General features: G+C 39.3%; 1 protein-coding gene across 1 annotated transcript in view; it reads left to right on the forward strand.

The window, feature by feature from the left end:
- CAMKMT (calmodulin-lysine N-methyltransferase) overlaps positions 1 to 16,151 on the forward strand; it is a 378,203-nt gene that overhangs the window by 307,767 nt on the left and 54,285 nt on the right. The window contains exons 4-6 of the mRNA XM_082746974.1: positions 11,097 to 11,157; positions 13,191 to 13,245; positions 14,302 to 14,365. Coding sequence (XP_082603100.1) covers positions 11,097 to 11,157; positions 13,191 to 13,245; positions 14,302 to 14,365 — 180 coding nt within the window. The remainder of the gene's footprint in view (positions 1 to 11,096; positions 11,158 to 13,190; positions 13,246 to 14,301; positions 14,366 to 16,151) is intronic.

Consider the following 16,151-nt stretch of genomic DNA (forward strand, 5'->3'; position numbering starts at 1 on the left):
ATGCTGTGTATTCCCTTCTCTTGGTGCTGCTGCAGGATCTTCCTTGTCCCATCTTCATTTCTCATCGGTCGCTTAGCTGCTTTCCCAGAGTCTGCTCTAAAACCCGCCATCCGATGGAAGGCTGGAACACACTCTACATAGATTATTTCCTCGTCCCCACCACAGAGTCGCGATGAAGCTGGGATGCCTTTCATCTTTCCCTTCCCTCAGGAGGTATCAGAAGTAAAATTTAAGTTTTTAATCTCAATGCATTTTTATTTATTTATTTATTTTTATTTATTTTTAAGATTTTATTTATTTATTTGACATACAGAGATCCCAAGTAGGCAGAGAGGCGGCAGAGAGAGAGAGAGGAGGAAACAGGCTGCTTGCAGAGCAGAGAGCCTGATGCAGGGCTCGATCCCAAGACCCTGGGATTATGACCTGAGCTGAAGGCAGAGGTTTTAACCAACTGAGTCACCCAGGTGCCCCTATTTTAAATTTTTTATAGTTACATATAATGTATTGTTAGCCCTAAGGGGTACGGGTCTGTGAATCATCAGGCTTACACACTTCATAGCACTCACCATAGCACATACCCTCCCCGATGTCCATAACCCAAATCAATGCATTTTTAAAAATCAAATCACACCCGGAAATGGGCCCATCTTGTAGTGCTAGAGGAATTTATTGTTGAAATACTTGGGTAATTTTTTGTGCCCCCTTCTCTTCCTTCCACGTGCTCACTGGGTGTCATTCTTTTAGTTCATGTGGCTTCTCCAGGAATAGGAGAAGAAACAAAACTGCAAAGCAATTCATTTGGACCCTTGTTTTCATAATCTAGAGGATGGCAGTATAAGACACAGGCTCAGGTTAGAGTCAGATTACCTGGGTTCGAATGGTAACTTCATGACAAAATATCTGTCTGATTTGGGAGAAGGTCTCTTAACCTCTCTGTGCCTTGATTTCCTCATCGACCTCATAGTGTCTGGACAGCAGTCAGCATTCAGTTCATGTTAACACGCCAGCATGGGGGCGGGGTGGGGGGGGCAAGCTTCCACCTGCTCTCTGTGCTGGGCAACGCCAACCCCCTTTCACCCAGATGTGCTGGTGTTCTCTGTGATCTGGCTCCACAACCATAGGGAAGCCTGCCCTTAATAATTTATTGTGCAGAACAAGTCTTTTAAAGGATCAGAGCAGGAGGACAAGTATAGAACAAGCTTTGTCCATTTTTATGGAATTCTTGCTTACAATCAGTTTTCAAAGTGCCCACAGCTAGGGTGAGCTTTCCCAAAAGTCAGTTTCAGTTTGATTTTGCAGGCTATCAATTAGGAATCATAATCTCCCCAAAACTATCATAAAAATACAATCAGGTTGATAAAATTTCCTGGATAGAAACAAGTCAAAATAATACCACTGACAAATAGGAGTTATAACCGTAGCTCACGTTGTAAGAATTTCGCTCCGTGCCAGGCACTGTTCTAAGTGCCTTACGTGCATTTTCTCATTTAATCCTCACAACCATGCTGTGAGTGGGTACTTTTACTGCGAGCACCTAACAGCTGAGAGAACTGAGACATTGCCCAACAGCACCGGCTGAAGTAGCAATACCCCTCCCCTGGGCATCGTTATTGTTGATTTCATTATCTTCTGCTTTTATTTATTTATGTCTTCATTTTTTAAGAGTTTATTTATTTATTTGAGAGAGACAGAGAGCACTAGCAGGAGGAGGAGCAGAGGAGAAGGGAGAGGGAAGACTCTGTGCTGAGCCAAGCCCGACCTGGGGCTTGATCTCATGACCTTGAGATCATGACCTGAGCCAAAACCAAGAGTTGGAGGCTTAACGACACCCACATGCCCCTAACGTTTTATTTTCTTCACAACATTAAGCACTGTCTGGAATCTCCTTGTTTATTGTCCTTTGCCCCTCTTGAAGCTATTTGGGCAAGGGCTTTGTTTTAATCACTGCTCTATCCCCAGCTCCTAGAATAGGCCTGGCTGCCAGTAAATGTAAGTTGAACGAAGGGATGAATGAGGCTTAGAAACTTTAAGGAGCTTGCCCAAGGTCACGACCATCAGCGCCAATGTGCGAGCTGGACTCTAAGTCCGGAGCATGAGATCTGGTTTTTTATTGTAACTGTTTATAGCTTGAAGGCTTCCTGGACATAATCAAACCCAAGCCTATTATCTTCCCAGTGAGGGTCCTAAAGCCCAGAAAGGCTAAATTACTTACCCATGTCATACAGATTATTAGTGAACGAGCCAGAATCAGACCCCAATCCACTAGTGGGTGTTTTTGTGCCAGGAATCCAGCCTCCTCACTTCATATAAAGTTGAAGGGAAACCCTATATGCATTTGCTATACATCAACCACCTGCTTACTCATGACACAAACCTAAGTCATACTGGATACTTTCTTCTCTCTTACCATCCCGTTCTTCTAATTAACTAGTAAGTCTTGTCAGTGTACTTTCTAAGTATAGTTCATACCTTTTCACTTTCACCTTTCCTCCTCTCTGCGAACCATCACCCAGATCACCATCAGCACTCACCTAGGTCATTGCAGAAGCCTCCAACCTCGTTTCTCCCCACCACCTCTTGTCCCTCTTCAGTCTGTTTTCTTTAGGGTAGTCAGACTTATCTTCTGAAATGTAAGTCTGATCATAACAGTCTGCTGCTCAAAATTTACCACTTCTATTAAGATATGATTTGAAAATCTTAACAGGATTTTGAGCCTCTGGAATCTGGCCCCTAGCCACTCCTCCAGTCACCCCGGCACTGTTCTTTTCCTTTCTCGTGTATTCTGCGGCTCCACTGACCCTGTTTCCATTCCTAGAATATCAAACTGTTCTCCTCTTCAAAACTTTATCTCCTGGGGCTCCTCTAGGATGGACCCTCCCCTCCACCCATCCCCTTCTTCTTCCTAACTTGGCCCTTCGTTGTCTGGGTCTCGGCTTGCATGCCATTTCTACAGGGAAGTGTTCTCTGATGGACTCCTCCCAACATCCCTTCCAGCCAAGTCAAATCCCCTATGGTATGTTCTCAGAAGTACACTCTATTTTTCCTACGTAGCCTTTATTACAATTATAATTGGGCACATCATTTGAATAATTGTTTATTTAATATCGCCTTCTCTTACTAGATGGGAGCTCCAGTGACCATGTTGTCTCATTCCCTGCTGATCCATAGGGCCTGAAACGTACTGGTGCTCCCCAGATATTTATGGGGTATTCTGTAGTTCTCTTTTGGATTTCCACTCTGGGTTGAAACATGAGTGCAAAGCAGAAATGTTTAAGGAAAAGGAGGCAGAGAAAATGGAAAACAGAGGAAATGGAAGACAGTGCAAGAGGTTTACATACCCATTTCACATGAACTGCTTTTCCTTTTAGTAACACCTGCCAATGAATATCTTCTTCCAGAAGACTTAACAGCTTAGCTAAGGGTGTGGTGGCCTCCCCATTGGAGTCTCAGATTTGGGAGAGGCCTTACTTCTGACTCCTGCATGATGGACATGATCCTTTCTTTTGAGGAGGGTAAAGAAGACTGCTGCATGGGTAGATATCAGTTGATCAGAGTAAAACCATCTCTGTGCTTCCAGAGCTGGGTGTGTTGCCCCCAAGGGCCAAGTACAAGCTCTTAGAGTGAAAAGCAGGAGTCAGTAGTCTGCTGGTCGGCTGCCATCTGACAAATTCTCAGGACTTTCCTCTAACATGAACTCTGGAGAAGCAAAAAGATCTCAAATGCAAGTGATCTAGGAGCAAGGATTAGAAGATCTCTAATCTCAGTTAGAGATTTAGGTCTCTTAATATCTACATAGTTAATTTTAGGGTGGTTCAGCCCTCAGGTTAATAATGGATGTATTGTTGGTTTCCAGGTTAATTGTAAAACTTGGCATTTAAAATAATTCTATACTAGCTACTTAACAAACAACAAAAAAGTGGCTGCATACAGAAAATGGATCACATTGGCAACTTCTCCCCCCATTATTGCTACATAGACAGCTAGTTTTTCTTATTTTCGTGTTGGCTGGCTACAGCTTTCTGAAGTTTGTTAGATCTAGCAGACCTGTTCTGACAGAGGCATCCGGAAGGAAGCAATCCTTTGTTTGAAAGAAAATGGAATGAAATCAAATGACCATGGAAACCCAAGTATAATATACTATTCTTTTTCTTCTTCCAAACAGAGGTCTTGTTTAGTTAATGCTTTATGGAAGCCCAGTGGATGAAGAAAGACTTTTCTCCTATGAGTTAAACTAATTCAATTTATATAGAAAGCACTAAAGCTTTTTTTTAAGGAAGCTAATTTTTAAGAAAGTATCCTAATTCATGACATGTGTTTAGGAAACAAGTTATCTAGAATAAGTCATTAATTAAAATGTCTTGTGATGCTTTTTGGGGGGACCAATACTGTAGCAACTCCAAATGCCGCTATGGGCATTTTTCTTTCTCTATCAAGTGATGTCAATAATATAGTGGAAATACCTGTAATTGATTGATAGAGCCCTATGATATTATTAATGGAGTATAAAAATCTTGAGCATAAGAAAATCTTCCCTACTAGTGTCATTGGGTTGTATGTCCTTCTAAAATATATTCTCATCATTTTTCCAATGAGTTTCTCTTTGTTTCATGAAGTTTTTCTGGTCACTGTTCTTCTGGGATATATATACTGAAACCCCACCACCACTCAAAGTTTCAAGTATTTAGGCAAAGAAATGTACTCTGTGAGAGATAAGAATAGTTATAATGTGTCTTGGGTTCTAGAATTAGCCCATAAACAGTTACATTCAAAAGACCATACATTTCTGGATTTCAGGTAAACTCGGAGGTTGAACAATGCATTAAAGTCACTTCCTTCCAGAAACCTCAGTAAGCTACTATAAAGAAGATGTTTTTAAAACCTAAGCCCACAAGGACGATAGAATGAGGGGACATACAACAACATAATTTTGGAACCTGGGAACAAATGGATGAGAAGTCATTGACTCAGCAGATATGAGAAAACTGAAAACCAAACCAATTCATACTTCTGAGACTTTGAAAGGCTCAGAAGTTGGGGCATTTGTACAAGTAGGAGTTGAAGGGGGCTAAAACAAGGAAGATTGATTGAAAACTGTTTGTAAAGTAGTTTCATACCTATTCCAGACTACTGAGTAACTTCTTTCTCTGTACTCCCAAATGAAAGAGTTTTGTTCTACAGAGAGGGTTAAACCGAAGGGTGTTTGGTTGAGGGACACCAGGCACAGCTGAAATCAGAGAGCATACCAGAAGCAGGCTAGAGAGACTGGGTGAGCCTACACAAGAGCCACCTCCACTCCACTCCATCCCCCAACACTCAGCCAGCTTCACTTCCAACCAGCTTTTTATCTTTCTATTATTATGTTTAAGCAAACATCAAAGAATTACCAGATATCTGAGTAAAGTTTTAATGTGAAAGGTACCAAAATCAATTAACAGGAAAAAGCAACATGAAGAAAATAGACTATGTAGGAATAAGAAAACTTAAAAGAAACTGTAATTAATATTTTCAAATAATTTTTAAAAGATTGATTCATGAAATAGGAAGAAGATGCACTAAAAAAGAAATATTCAGAGGACTACCAGCAAAAATAGCATAAGTGTAGGGCACCTAGGTGGCTCAGTCAGTTAAGTGTCTGACTCTTGATTTCGGTTTGGGGTCCTGGGATCAGGTCCCATACTGGTTTCTGCACTCAGGGGAAAGTCTGCTTGTGGATTCTCCCTCTCCCTCTCTCTCTGTGCCCCTCCTCCCACCCATTTGTGACTCTCTCTTTCTCAAATAAATCTTAAAAAAAAAAAAAGCATAAATGAGAAGTATGAGTTGGAAGATAAAGTTGAGGAAATTTCCAAGAAAATAGAAAACAGTATGAGATTAAAAGCAGGAAAGAAAATATAAGAAAATCAGAGGACATGTTCAGGAGATTCAACATCCAAATAATAGGAACTCTAGGTAAAGAGGACAGGAAGTAATCAGTGGAACTTCCCAAGGAACTTTTCAAGATCTGAAGAGCATGGAGTCTCCAGATTGAGATTACCCACTGAATCATGGAAGTTCCCGAATATTCACCTCCACGCACTTTTTTTCAAGAAGCTACTGAAGGATGTCTTGCACTAAAATGAGGAAGTAAACCAAGAGAGGAAGACAAACAGTAGAAGAAACAAGAGATGCAATACAGGAGAAGGACAAAAGGGAGTCTGGAATGGTATGAAAATTGATTCTAGGGTATCAGCTGTACAGCAAGCACAGGGGGCATTCAGTCCAGGCTAAGGCAGGTGGGAAGGCACCAAGAGAGAATTCCTCATGAGGTGGATAGAATACCTGATGTGAATGAATGTACTGAGAGGGCAAATTTGACAACTGGATTTTGAGATTGAATAAAAAACCTTAGCAAAGGAGAAAAAAAAAATAGACAATTATAAACTCCACATGTGGGGAAATTATACATGAGAGAAATAGCAATCACAGTTTATTACATGACTCAGTATTATTTCCTGGTCATAATGAAATTGACAATGACTCTATATTACCAAAATTATAACATCTATAATTGGAAGATGGTGATGGTGGGTGGATAAGGAACATAATGTGTGTGGTATGAGGTGAGGAGTATAGATGAAAGGGAAAGAAGCTTATCTTCCATAGTGAAGGGGCAATAGATAATACCTAAAACTGAAAAATTAAGAAGTGACAATACAAACATATGTGGAAATATGGAGGTAATTGCCAGACACATCAATTAAAAGAATTGTAAGTAGCAGTTTCTGAGAAAAGAGAAAGATTGAGTCAGAGGGGCTGGGTACTAATCTTAATCAAAATCATTTGTCTTAATCATTTTTTGTCTTAGTCATTCTCACAGAACTCAGTGGCTCTTTAAACTCTGTATAAGTTCTTTACAAATAAAATCCTTTTTTTTTTAAAAGGCCATTATAATTCTACAAATATAAATGAGAAAACTTTTTAAAATAATGGCATTATTTTTTTTAATTTTTAATTTTTTGTTAACATACAATGTATTATTAGCTCCAGGGGTACAGGTCTGTGAATCGCTGGGTTTACACACTTCACAGCACTCACCATAGCACATACCTTCCCCAGTGTCTATAACACCCCCCCCAACCGTCAGTTTGTTTTGTGAGATTAAGAGTCGCTTATGGTTTCTCTCCCTCCTGACCCCATCTTGTTTCATTTTTTTCCTTCCCTACCCCCCAAACTCCCCACTTTGGTTCTCAACTTCCTCATATCAGGGAGGTCATATGATAATTGTCTTTCTCTGATTGACTTAAAATAATGGCATTATTAAGATGTAATTCACATACTACACAGTTCACCCAGTGATTTTTAGTATATTCACAGAGTTGTGCAACCGTCACCACCATTTTAGTGTATTTCATCACTTCTAAAAGGTCACTCCACATTTACTCTCAACCATCACAGCCCTAGACAATCACCACTGTATATTCTGTCTCTGTGAATTTGTTTATTCTGAGCATTTCATATAAATGGAAACATGCCACATGTGGTTCTTTGTGTTGGGCTTCCTTCATTCAGCGTAATGCTTTCATGTTCCATCTATGTTGTAGCATAAGTCAGTACTTTATTTCTTTTTGTTGCCATATAATGGTCCATTGAATGGCTCTACCACATTTTATCTGCTCATCAGTTGATGGATGTTGGGGTTGTTTCTGCTTTTTGGCTATTATGAATAATGCCACTATGAACGTTCACTGACAACTTTTTGTGTTGCCATGTTTTCTTTTCTCTTGCGTCCATTCCTAGGAGTGAAATTATTGGGCCAGATGTTAATTCTACATTTAAATTTTTGGTGAGCTGCCAGACTGTTTTCCAAAGCAGCTGTACCATTTTCAATATTTACTCCTCAACCTCACCAGTGGTTGCTATTGTCTGACTTTTTGGTTATAGCCATCCTAGAAGGCATGAAATGGTATCTCATTATGGTGTTGGTTTGCACTGAGATAACTTTGGAAAACATAATAGATTGGCAAAAAATAAAATAGATTGCCAAACCTCATCTTAAAAAGACTTTGGGGGGGCGCCTGGGTGGCTCAGTGGGTTAAAGCCTCTGCCTTCGGCTCAGGTCATGATCCCAGGGTCCTGAGATCGAGCCCCGCATCGGACTCTCTGCTCAGTGGGGAGCCTGCTTTCTCCTCTCTCTCTGCCTGCCTCTCTGCCTACTTGTGATTTCTGTCTGTCAAATAAATAAAAATCTTAAAAAAAAAAAAAGACTTTGGGGAAATAAACACTCTTATTTGGAGGTATAGTTTGGTATAAATGTTTTGGAGGATAGTCTGATATATCACAGTGTGATAGGTACTTAACCTTTGACCAGATTTCCCATTTCTGAGTGCATTTGACCTATAGAGAAAAAATCCTAGTTTGGGGGGAAAATGTGTCTTCATGGTACCACTGTCTATAATCTCATAGGACCAAAACCTCAAAATAACTTGAACGTCTCTCAAGAAGAAATGGGTTAAATAAATTATGATGCAAACATCAAATCAGGCAGTCATTAAAAATAATGATGCAAGGGGAAGCCTGGATAGCTTCGTTGGTTAAGTGTCCAACTCTTGATCTCAGTTCAGGTCTTGATCTCATGGTCATGAGTTTGAGCCCTGTGTTGGGCTTCATTCTGGGGCATGGAGCCTACTTAAAAAAAAAAAAAAAATTATGCAGGTACACTTTTACTGTCATTGGAAGTTACTCGCTACATATTGAGTGGGGCAGAGTCAGACTGACAAATACCTGCATAATAAGATCCCGTTTGTGTAAAGTATCTTTGTGCTTCAGAGAGCTTTTTGTAGAATGATGTCCAAAATGTTACTAGAGGTTATACACTAGTGGTGTAATTTAAGGTGATTTTATTAACTTTGTTCTACATATTTTTGTATTTAATTTAGTTAAAAATCAACCTCTATAATTTTTTGAGAAAATTATAAAACTCTCTTTAAAGACTATTCATTTAAAAGTCACATTTTTGTACTTAATCAAAGCTTGAGTTTTAGTTAAATACCCTTCCCCTATCATTACTTTTTTTAAACCTCAAAACCTTCTACTAAAGGCATAAAGAAATTCATTATGCTGATGATTATATGTACTTGGTGTGGAACAGTGTCTCGGGCTCTTCCTTCAGAGAATTTTATTATATACTTTATTCTTTACAGAATATGGAGATATAACGGGCATTAGGACTTCAGGGTTGTAGCAAAGTTCATGCATGGGAACAGGACAAAAACGTTCTCCATCTGTTCTGGTCTTTGGGATAATGATCAGGGTCCACATATTCTCTCTTCTTCCCTTTTATCCCCTCCAGGAGAATAACATTAACAACTAATTTTTCTTTGAGTTCATTATGAACTGTTCTAAAGACATTTCATGTATTTTACTTATTTAATGCTCACAACCATTCTATGAAGTTGATACTACAATTACATTATTTTACAGATGAGGAACCTGAGGCACAGAGAGGTTAGGTAAACTATCCAAGGTCACTCAGCCAGGGAATGCAGCCCAACAAGCTGGGACTGGAGCCCAAAGAGTCTGGTTCCAAAGCTCCTGTGATCTTAATTGCTATGCTCCACTGCCTTTCTGACTTTCTTCCTAAATATGACTCCAAACACTTGCTGGTTTACTCTGTTCTCTCCCAAACTGTCATTCCTACCAGAAATACCATGGAGGCAGACTTCCCTGCTCCAAATGCTTCTCTGGGGTCTTTGCTGTTCATCTACCACTGATTCCCTTAGGATTTTACTTACCATTTCTTTGACATCCTCTTCTCTGAAATGTTGAAATGTTGGGATTTCTCATTCTTTGAAGCTGGAGATGCGTCTAGGAGGAAAAAAGAAAGTCACATTAGGTGTTTCAACTTTGCATCTGGACCCACGAGAACAGAGTTTAGTGCGAAGGCAGAAAACATTCATTGCTCTTTCCCAGGACAGTGGGGCCTTTTCAACCCCAGGTGGAGCAGGGTGCTATTGTCCCGCCTGACCTTTGAGTCTGAACCCTTGGCAAAAACCCAGTTTTTATAAGGCTGTGGTTTATTCCGATCATAGGAGTGATACATATTTGTTGAAAAGATCTTTGGAAAATACAAAAAGTGTAAAAAACATCAAAAGTACTTAGAGCCCTATGACCCTGTGATAACTGCTAGAGACTATCATTTCCAAGCATGTTTATATTTTTGTTTAAGGCATTCATATTCATTCATGAAGATTAAGTCCTCAAAGGAAATGATTTGTAAGTGATGATTTTAGAAATTGCCCATCTATGGAGTTTACTGCACAGGTTGATGGTTAAATTTATTTATTTATTTCAATATTTTATTTATTTATTTGACAGGCAGAGATCAGAGAGGCAGGCAGAGAGAGAGGGAGGGGGAAGCAGGCTCCCTGCTGAGCAGAGAGCCTGATGCAGGGCTCCATCCCAGGACCCTGGGATCATGACCTGAGCCAAAGGCAGAGGCTTTAACCCACTGAGCCACCCAGGAACCCCGATGGTTAAATTTAAAGATGTGGCAAAGTTGGTGAAACTTGAATTTCTTAATTTAAACCTCCAGTTTGATATTTCTAATTGAAAAAAGGAAATAATTGTGTGTATTTGAAAACATTAGGACAGTGTCAAAGAAAAAGTTTTAATGACCTTGGTAGTTTTCTTTGCTCCTTACAAGTGTTTTTTCCATTTATTTTTGCCTCACATGAACTGCATATACATTAGGTCTTCAACTGGTGTTTATGAATTGGCTGAGAAGAAGGTTCACATGTGCAAGATCAGCTACCTGAAATACCATTAAAATTGAACTTTTAGTATTTGTAATTTTGGTTGTTGTTTTGCTGTCTTGTTGTAATAGAAATTTAGTAAAATTTATTTGGGATATTTTACTGTTTTCTGGGAAAAAAGCTATCATCGACAAAAAACCTCATTTGATATGACATATTACAAGTAATAATTATGTTGAGTTTGATTCAAGTTGAAACAGCTTGTACTGAACATTATTTTTAAAAGCCATTTCTTAAGAGAATGATTATAGAGAATGATTATAGAACAGACTCCTATAATCGAAAAGTGTTTCCTCTTGTGTTTTCTAGGCATCTGGCCATCTGAAGAGGTTTTGGCTTACTATTGCCTCAAGCACAGAAACGTATTCAGGTACAAAGCTGTCCTTAAAAAAATACTTTTTAGTGATTATGAGTATTATATCTGCATATTAAAGATTGCCATGATTACATTCTTCAAATTAAGTTGTTAAAAAATATGTAAGAAAGAAAAGAAAAGGAAGAAAGAAAGAAAGAAGAAAGAAGGAAGGGAAGGAGGGAGGGGGAAGGAAGAAAAGAAGAGAAGAAGTTCATGGTGAAAACATGTTGCTTCTGAAAAGAAATCTGAATTGCCTTTGGGTACTAATACTGCACAAAAAGCACAGCAAGCTTTTTGCTATATGTCAAAGGCTTTTGATTTCCACTCAAGGCATTTTATTTCACTTTGATTTTGGAAACAAAAGTGAAGCTCCAATCAATCCTTACTGATTGTGAAGGTCAAAAGAAAAAAAAAAGAAAAGAAAAAAAAACTACAATAAAGACATTCTTTAAACTTATGCTAGGGAAATCACTACAGAATATTTGATAAATAAATACCCCCCAGCTATTATTTAAATATGCCATCCCACTCCTGGTTTTAAAGGTATTTTATAGACCTAACAATATGTATTTGTAAAATATAAATTACTATTACAGATTCATGCTACGGAAATAAAGGTTTTCAACTGTCAGTGTGCAATTATAGATCAAACCCATGGATGAGATTTAGGAAACAGGAAAAAAAAATAAACACCTCCTTTTATTTAAAAATTCTAAAGATGTTTGGTAAATCCAGAAAATATAGGTTTTTCATTTTTAATTCTCATTTTATAAAAGTCACCCAACATATGCTTCCTGAATAGCCCATTATGATTCCAGACAAGTCATTAGTGATCATGGTGTGTGTTTTAACAATATGTACTTACAAGATTGGGTCAATAATATGTATTTTTTGAAGCTCCGTGGGTTCATATTTACCAACCAGCCTATAATTGCCTTGAACAACTAAATACTCATTAAGTGTGTTTCGGAATATGAATGTCCTTGCTTGGCTTCTCTTCCTCTTCCCTCTCTTTGCCCGCCCCCCTTTCAGTTCTCTCCTTCTCTCTTTTTCTTTTCTCCTGTCGAGGTAATAAACTTCCCAACCTGGGAAGAAGGAGCGATCTTAAGGTTGAAGCGTATAAAATGAGCACAGGGCAGTATTGACTTTGGGCCACAGAGCTGCTCTGGGAGTCTGGTATTTGCTCTTCTCCCTGTGCTTAAGCTTCACTGGAGCTCCAATCATCGAGCAGTGGTGTAGGGTAAGAATGTCACACGTTGAGGGCTGATATTTAGGCACAAAGGGGAAGGTGAGTGCAGAGTGGCCCCCTAGACTGTCAGCTTTAACTCTGAGCCGCTTTACTTTTGAGCGGTGAAGTCAGAGCCCCGTCATTGCTTTAGGCTCGGTTTGCTGGCTTAACCATATTATGTCCCTGCATTGTTTATTCACTGTGTTGTGTTGGGGTCAGTTGTGATTTAAGTGTTAATTGCTAAATGCTCTTTGTGTAATTGTTCTTTATGGGGGCGGTGCAGATTTCCAAAATGTTTCAGTTTGGTTTCGAATTTTTTTTCAAAAATTTCAAGATTGCATTTGTGTGTGTGCGTGTGTGTGTGTGTGTGTGTTGTGTGTATTTGACTAAAATATAGGTATATACACACTCCTATATGTTCTTCATTTACTTGTCTGTTTTTGAAGGAATGAATGTGGATTAACAGTGTTACCCTTTCCTAACAATTATCTTTCGCTACTCTAGCTAGTTTAGTTCTAAAAGACAGCGCCATTGACAAGGGAAAAAAAGGGAACCTTCTCAGATTTTTCAGCTCAGCGGTGGTAATGTTGCAGTGAACACTAATGAGGGAACCCCCACTGATTTGCCTGCTTTGTGACTTTTCTATTTCATAATTATTTTTAAAACGCAAAGCAACATGAGGTAGCCTAGTCATGTCTCTACAACTTCCTGGTAGCGCCGTTCTTACCGCAGATGGCAGTTTGTTCTTGTAACATATATATCTCTCTGACCATTTTCATCTAATTTGTATGGGTTCTACCATTTCTTTTCTCTCTTTCAGGGACCTTGCTGTGTGTGAGCTAGGGGGTGGCATGACATGCTTGGCTGGGCTCATGGTAGGTCTTTTCTCAATTCCAATCCCATTCAGAGGGAAGAACAAAAGGAAAAATGTTCCAGGGCCTCCAACTGCTGGGTCAGAGAACCGTCAACAGCATCAGCTGCGGTCAAGCTGCCGGGTCTTGAGAGACCTTCTAGATTGACTTACTTTCGGATCATATTGATTTTATGGTTGCCTCGATGAGCAGAAACATTTTACCTCAGTGTAGTCAATATCGCTTGTTGTGACATTCCAGGCCTCGCACGGTCTTTCTTTGCCATAGCGAAAGCATTTTTTTTTTTTTTTTCAGATTATAGTCCCATTTGCTAAGATACAGGAATAGCCCGGCGAATCACAGTTGGAGCACCATGATATAGCTGCTAATGTTTTGCCTGCATTATTACACCAACAAACATGATCCAGAGCGCTCAGTAATTAGATTCTTTTGAATTAGATTGGCCATTCAGGAACGTCGTTCCCCATTCTCTGGGTTCTGAGTCATGTATTCAGGAGATATTATGTAGCAGCACAGTGCATTAGACAAGTTTTTATGTCTCTACAAATAAAAGCATATTGTTACACTGATTGGCATTTGACAAACCTGTCGCTCTTACACAATGTGTCGAGGTTACAGCCCAATGTGCGAGCATGTCAAAGCTCACAAAAAAATTACCCTCACAAAGCCATCTGCCTGCAATGCAAAGTTATATGAAGGGCATCAGGCAGTCAGACAGAAGCAAGCTGAAAGGCAGAGTGACAGCCTTGTATGATGGCTCTACCAGATAAACAGAAGCCCACAAATGAAAGCCTCTCAGAATACCATCATCCGCTGTCACAATGCAATTACCGAACAGAATGATAGCAAGATAGAGGCTCCCGCAAATGGAATGATAAAAGTATTGACTGATTTGATTGAATGATTAAAATAATGCAGACATAAAATGAAAAAAGATTGAAGATTGTTACAGAGAAATAGGTGAGGAAGCATGATACTGAAGGCTTGTCACTCCTGTCTTCACTTCCACACAGACAAGCATATTTGCTCATTGTTTGCTGTGCTCCTTTTTTTTTTCAGGTTGCTATTTCTGCAGATGTCAAAGAAGTTCTGTTAACTGATGGGAATGAAAAGGCCATCAGAAGTATCCTTATTCAGATAGAAAACGGGTTTGTTGTGCTCGTTCCTTTTTCCTGGCTGAGTAACAATTGATATAAAGAAAGACAGCATGGGGTATTAAAAAAGAATCGCCCCCACACACGTGATAAGTAATTAAGAAAAAGTAGGAATATATGGACTTCATTTGGTGACGACTGTTTTTTCTTTTAGTTCGATAGATTTTTTTTTTTTTTTTTATGGTCACATCTTGTGAAAGGAGCCCACATTTTGTGGACCACTCAAGGCAAAGAGAACAGTTGCTTCAGAATAATTTTCAGGCATTCCTGTCCTTTTATTGTCACTGAAATTTCCCAGTATGAAGTACACGATTGGATATTTATTATATCCACTATTGCTTGCAAAAACTAACTTCCGGCATCATGTTCATCATGGGTTTGATCTTTCCTGGGTTTGATCTTGTGTGTCTGTGCTAGGTCGGATGGGACCTACTCTAATTGTCAAGAGGTTACCTATAGCTCCCCACTGGAAACTGCTATTAGCTTTCCATTATTTCCTTTTATTTAGGATTATAAAAGCAATCTCTTTTTTTTTTTTCTGCTATGCTATTACAGTTCCAAGCCCATTATATTAGATTATGCTTTACTAATATGTACACAGAGTTCCTGAAAATTGAACTGTACTTTAACTAAGAAAGCAAGCATAATTTGTGGCTACTTTAGCAATCGAGCTGATTTGTTCAGGCGCAGTTAACAGCCGTTAGAAATTGAGAGAAGTGGAAGATATATTTGCTTTGGGTTTTTGGTATGCCTTACATTTACATTATGAAGGAGGCAATCCTCTTATTTGCATCTTAGACCCCGAAAATGCCAAAGCAGTTTTCGATTTTTGCGGCTTCTTACAGAAAGCCCCCTTTTGATTTTCTTTTTCTACCTTGGCTCCACGATCATTTAAAAATAAAATTTGCAGCAACTCGATCAGGCTGCTCAAATAGGAGAAAGGAGGTACAAGAAGCACAGTAGCTAATATTGTTCAGCGGCACTGGTGTGCTCTGCAGAGCCCCACCCAGCTAATTGCCTGACAGACTTAAAAAAAAAAAAAAAATTTCAGGAAGGAAAAACAGCCAATCACAATCCTGGCCTTTCACACAAGGGAAAGAGATCACAAAAGGTGCTTCCTTTTTTAAGATGCAGGATTTTAATCATGATCTTCAGACTGTCGCAAGTTTCTCAAAATATTCCCGGAGATGAGCCGATGTTGTTTCATTCACTCTGCTTTATTCTGAGTTATGCCTCGCACTGTATCATTTCACTGTGTTCCTCCTCCGCATGTCAGGGAGCACAGAGAGCGAGAGGAAGGCAGGTATGCTGGCTCAGCCCCAGTGGATGGTATTTTTTGTGGGGGGAGGAGGGCAAAAGAGGGAAGGAGGATTATTGGACAGGAGAGGGTCATTAGAGCCACAGAAACTTTCAGATTGGGCCCGGCAACCTGAGGTTTTTCTCAAGTCAGCAGGTGTCTCATTTAATAGCATCAGAAACAAATTAGAACTTTTATCCAACTATAGGAACATCTCTAGTCAGTATGTAAATTTAATTGTACTCAAATTATTATTGAGCTAAAGTACAGCGCTTCCAGAGAAGGGAAGCAATGCTAATGTCATTAATTAGCACACCTTTGCTTTGAACAGCAAAGATGCCATGCCAGCTCTTGAAATCAGAGAGGAAATCTCCGATTCTGTATTCACTCTGCTGGCCTTTCAAAGAAATGATTGGTACAGCCCCCTCCCAAGAAAATGGATTTTTAACATTTGGTCC

This window comes from Mustela nivalis (genome assembly GCF_964662115.1).
Source record: "Mustela nivalis genome assembly, chromosome: 8".
NCBI classification, from domain to species: Eukaryota; Metazoa; Chordata; class Mammalia; order Carnivora; family Mustelidae; genus Mustela; species Mustela nivalis.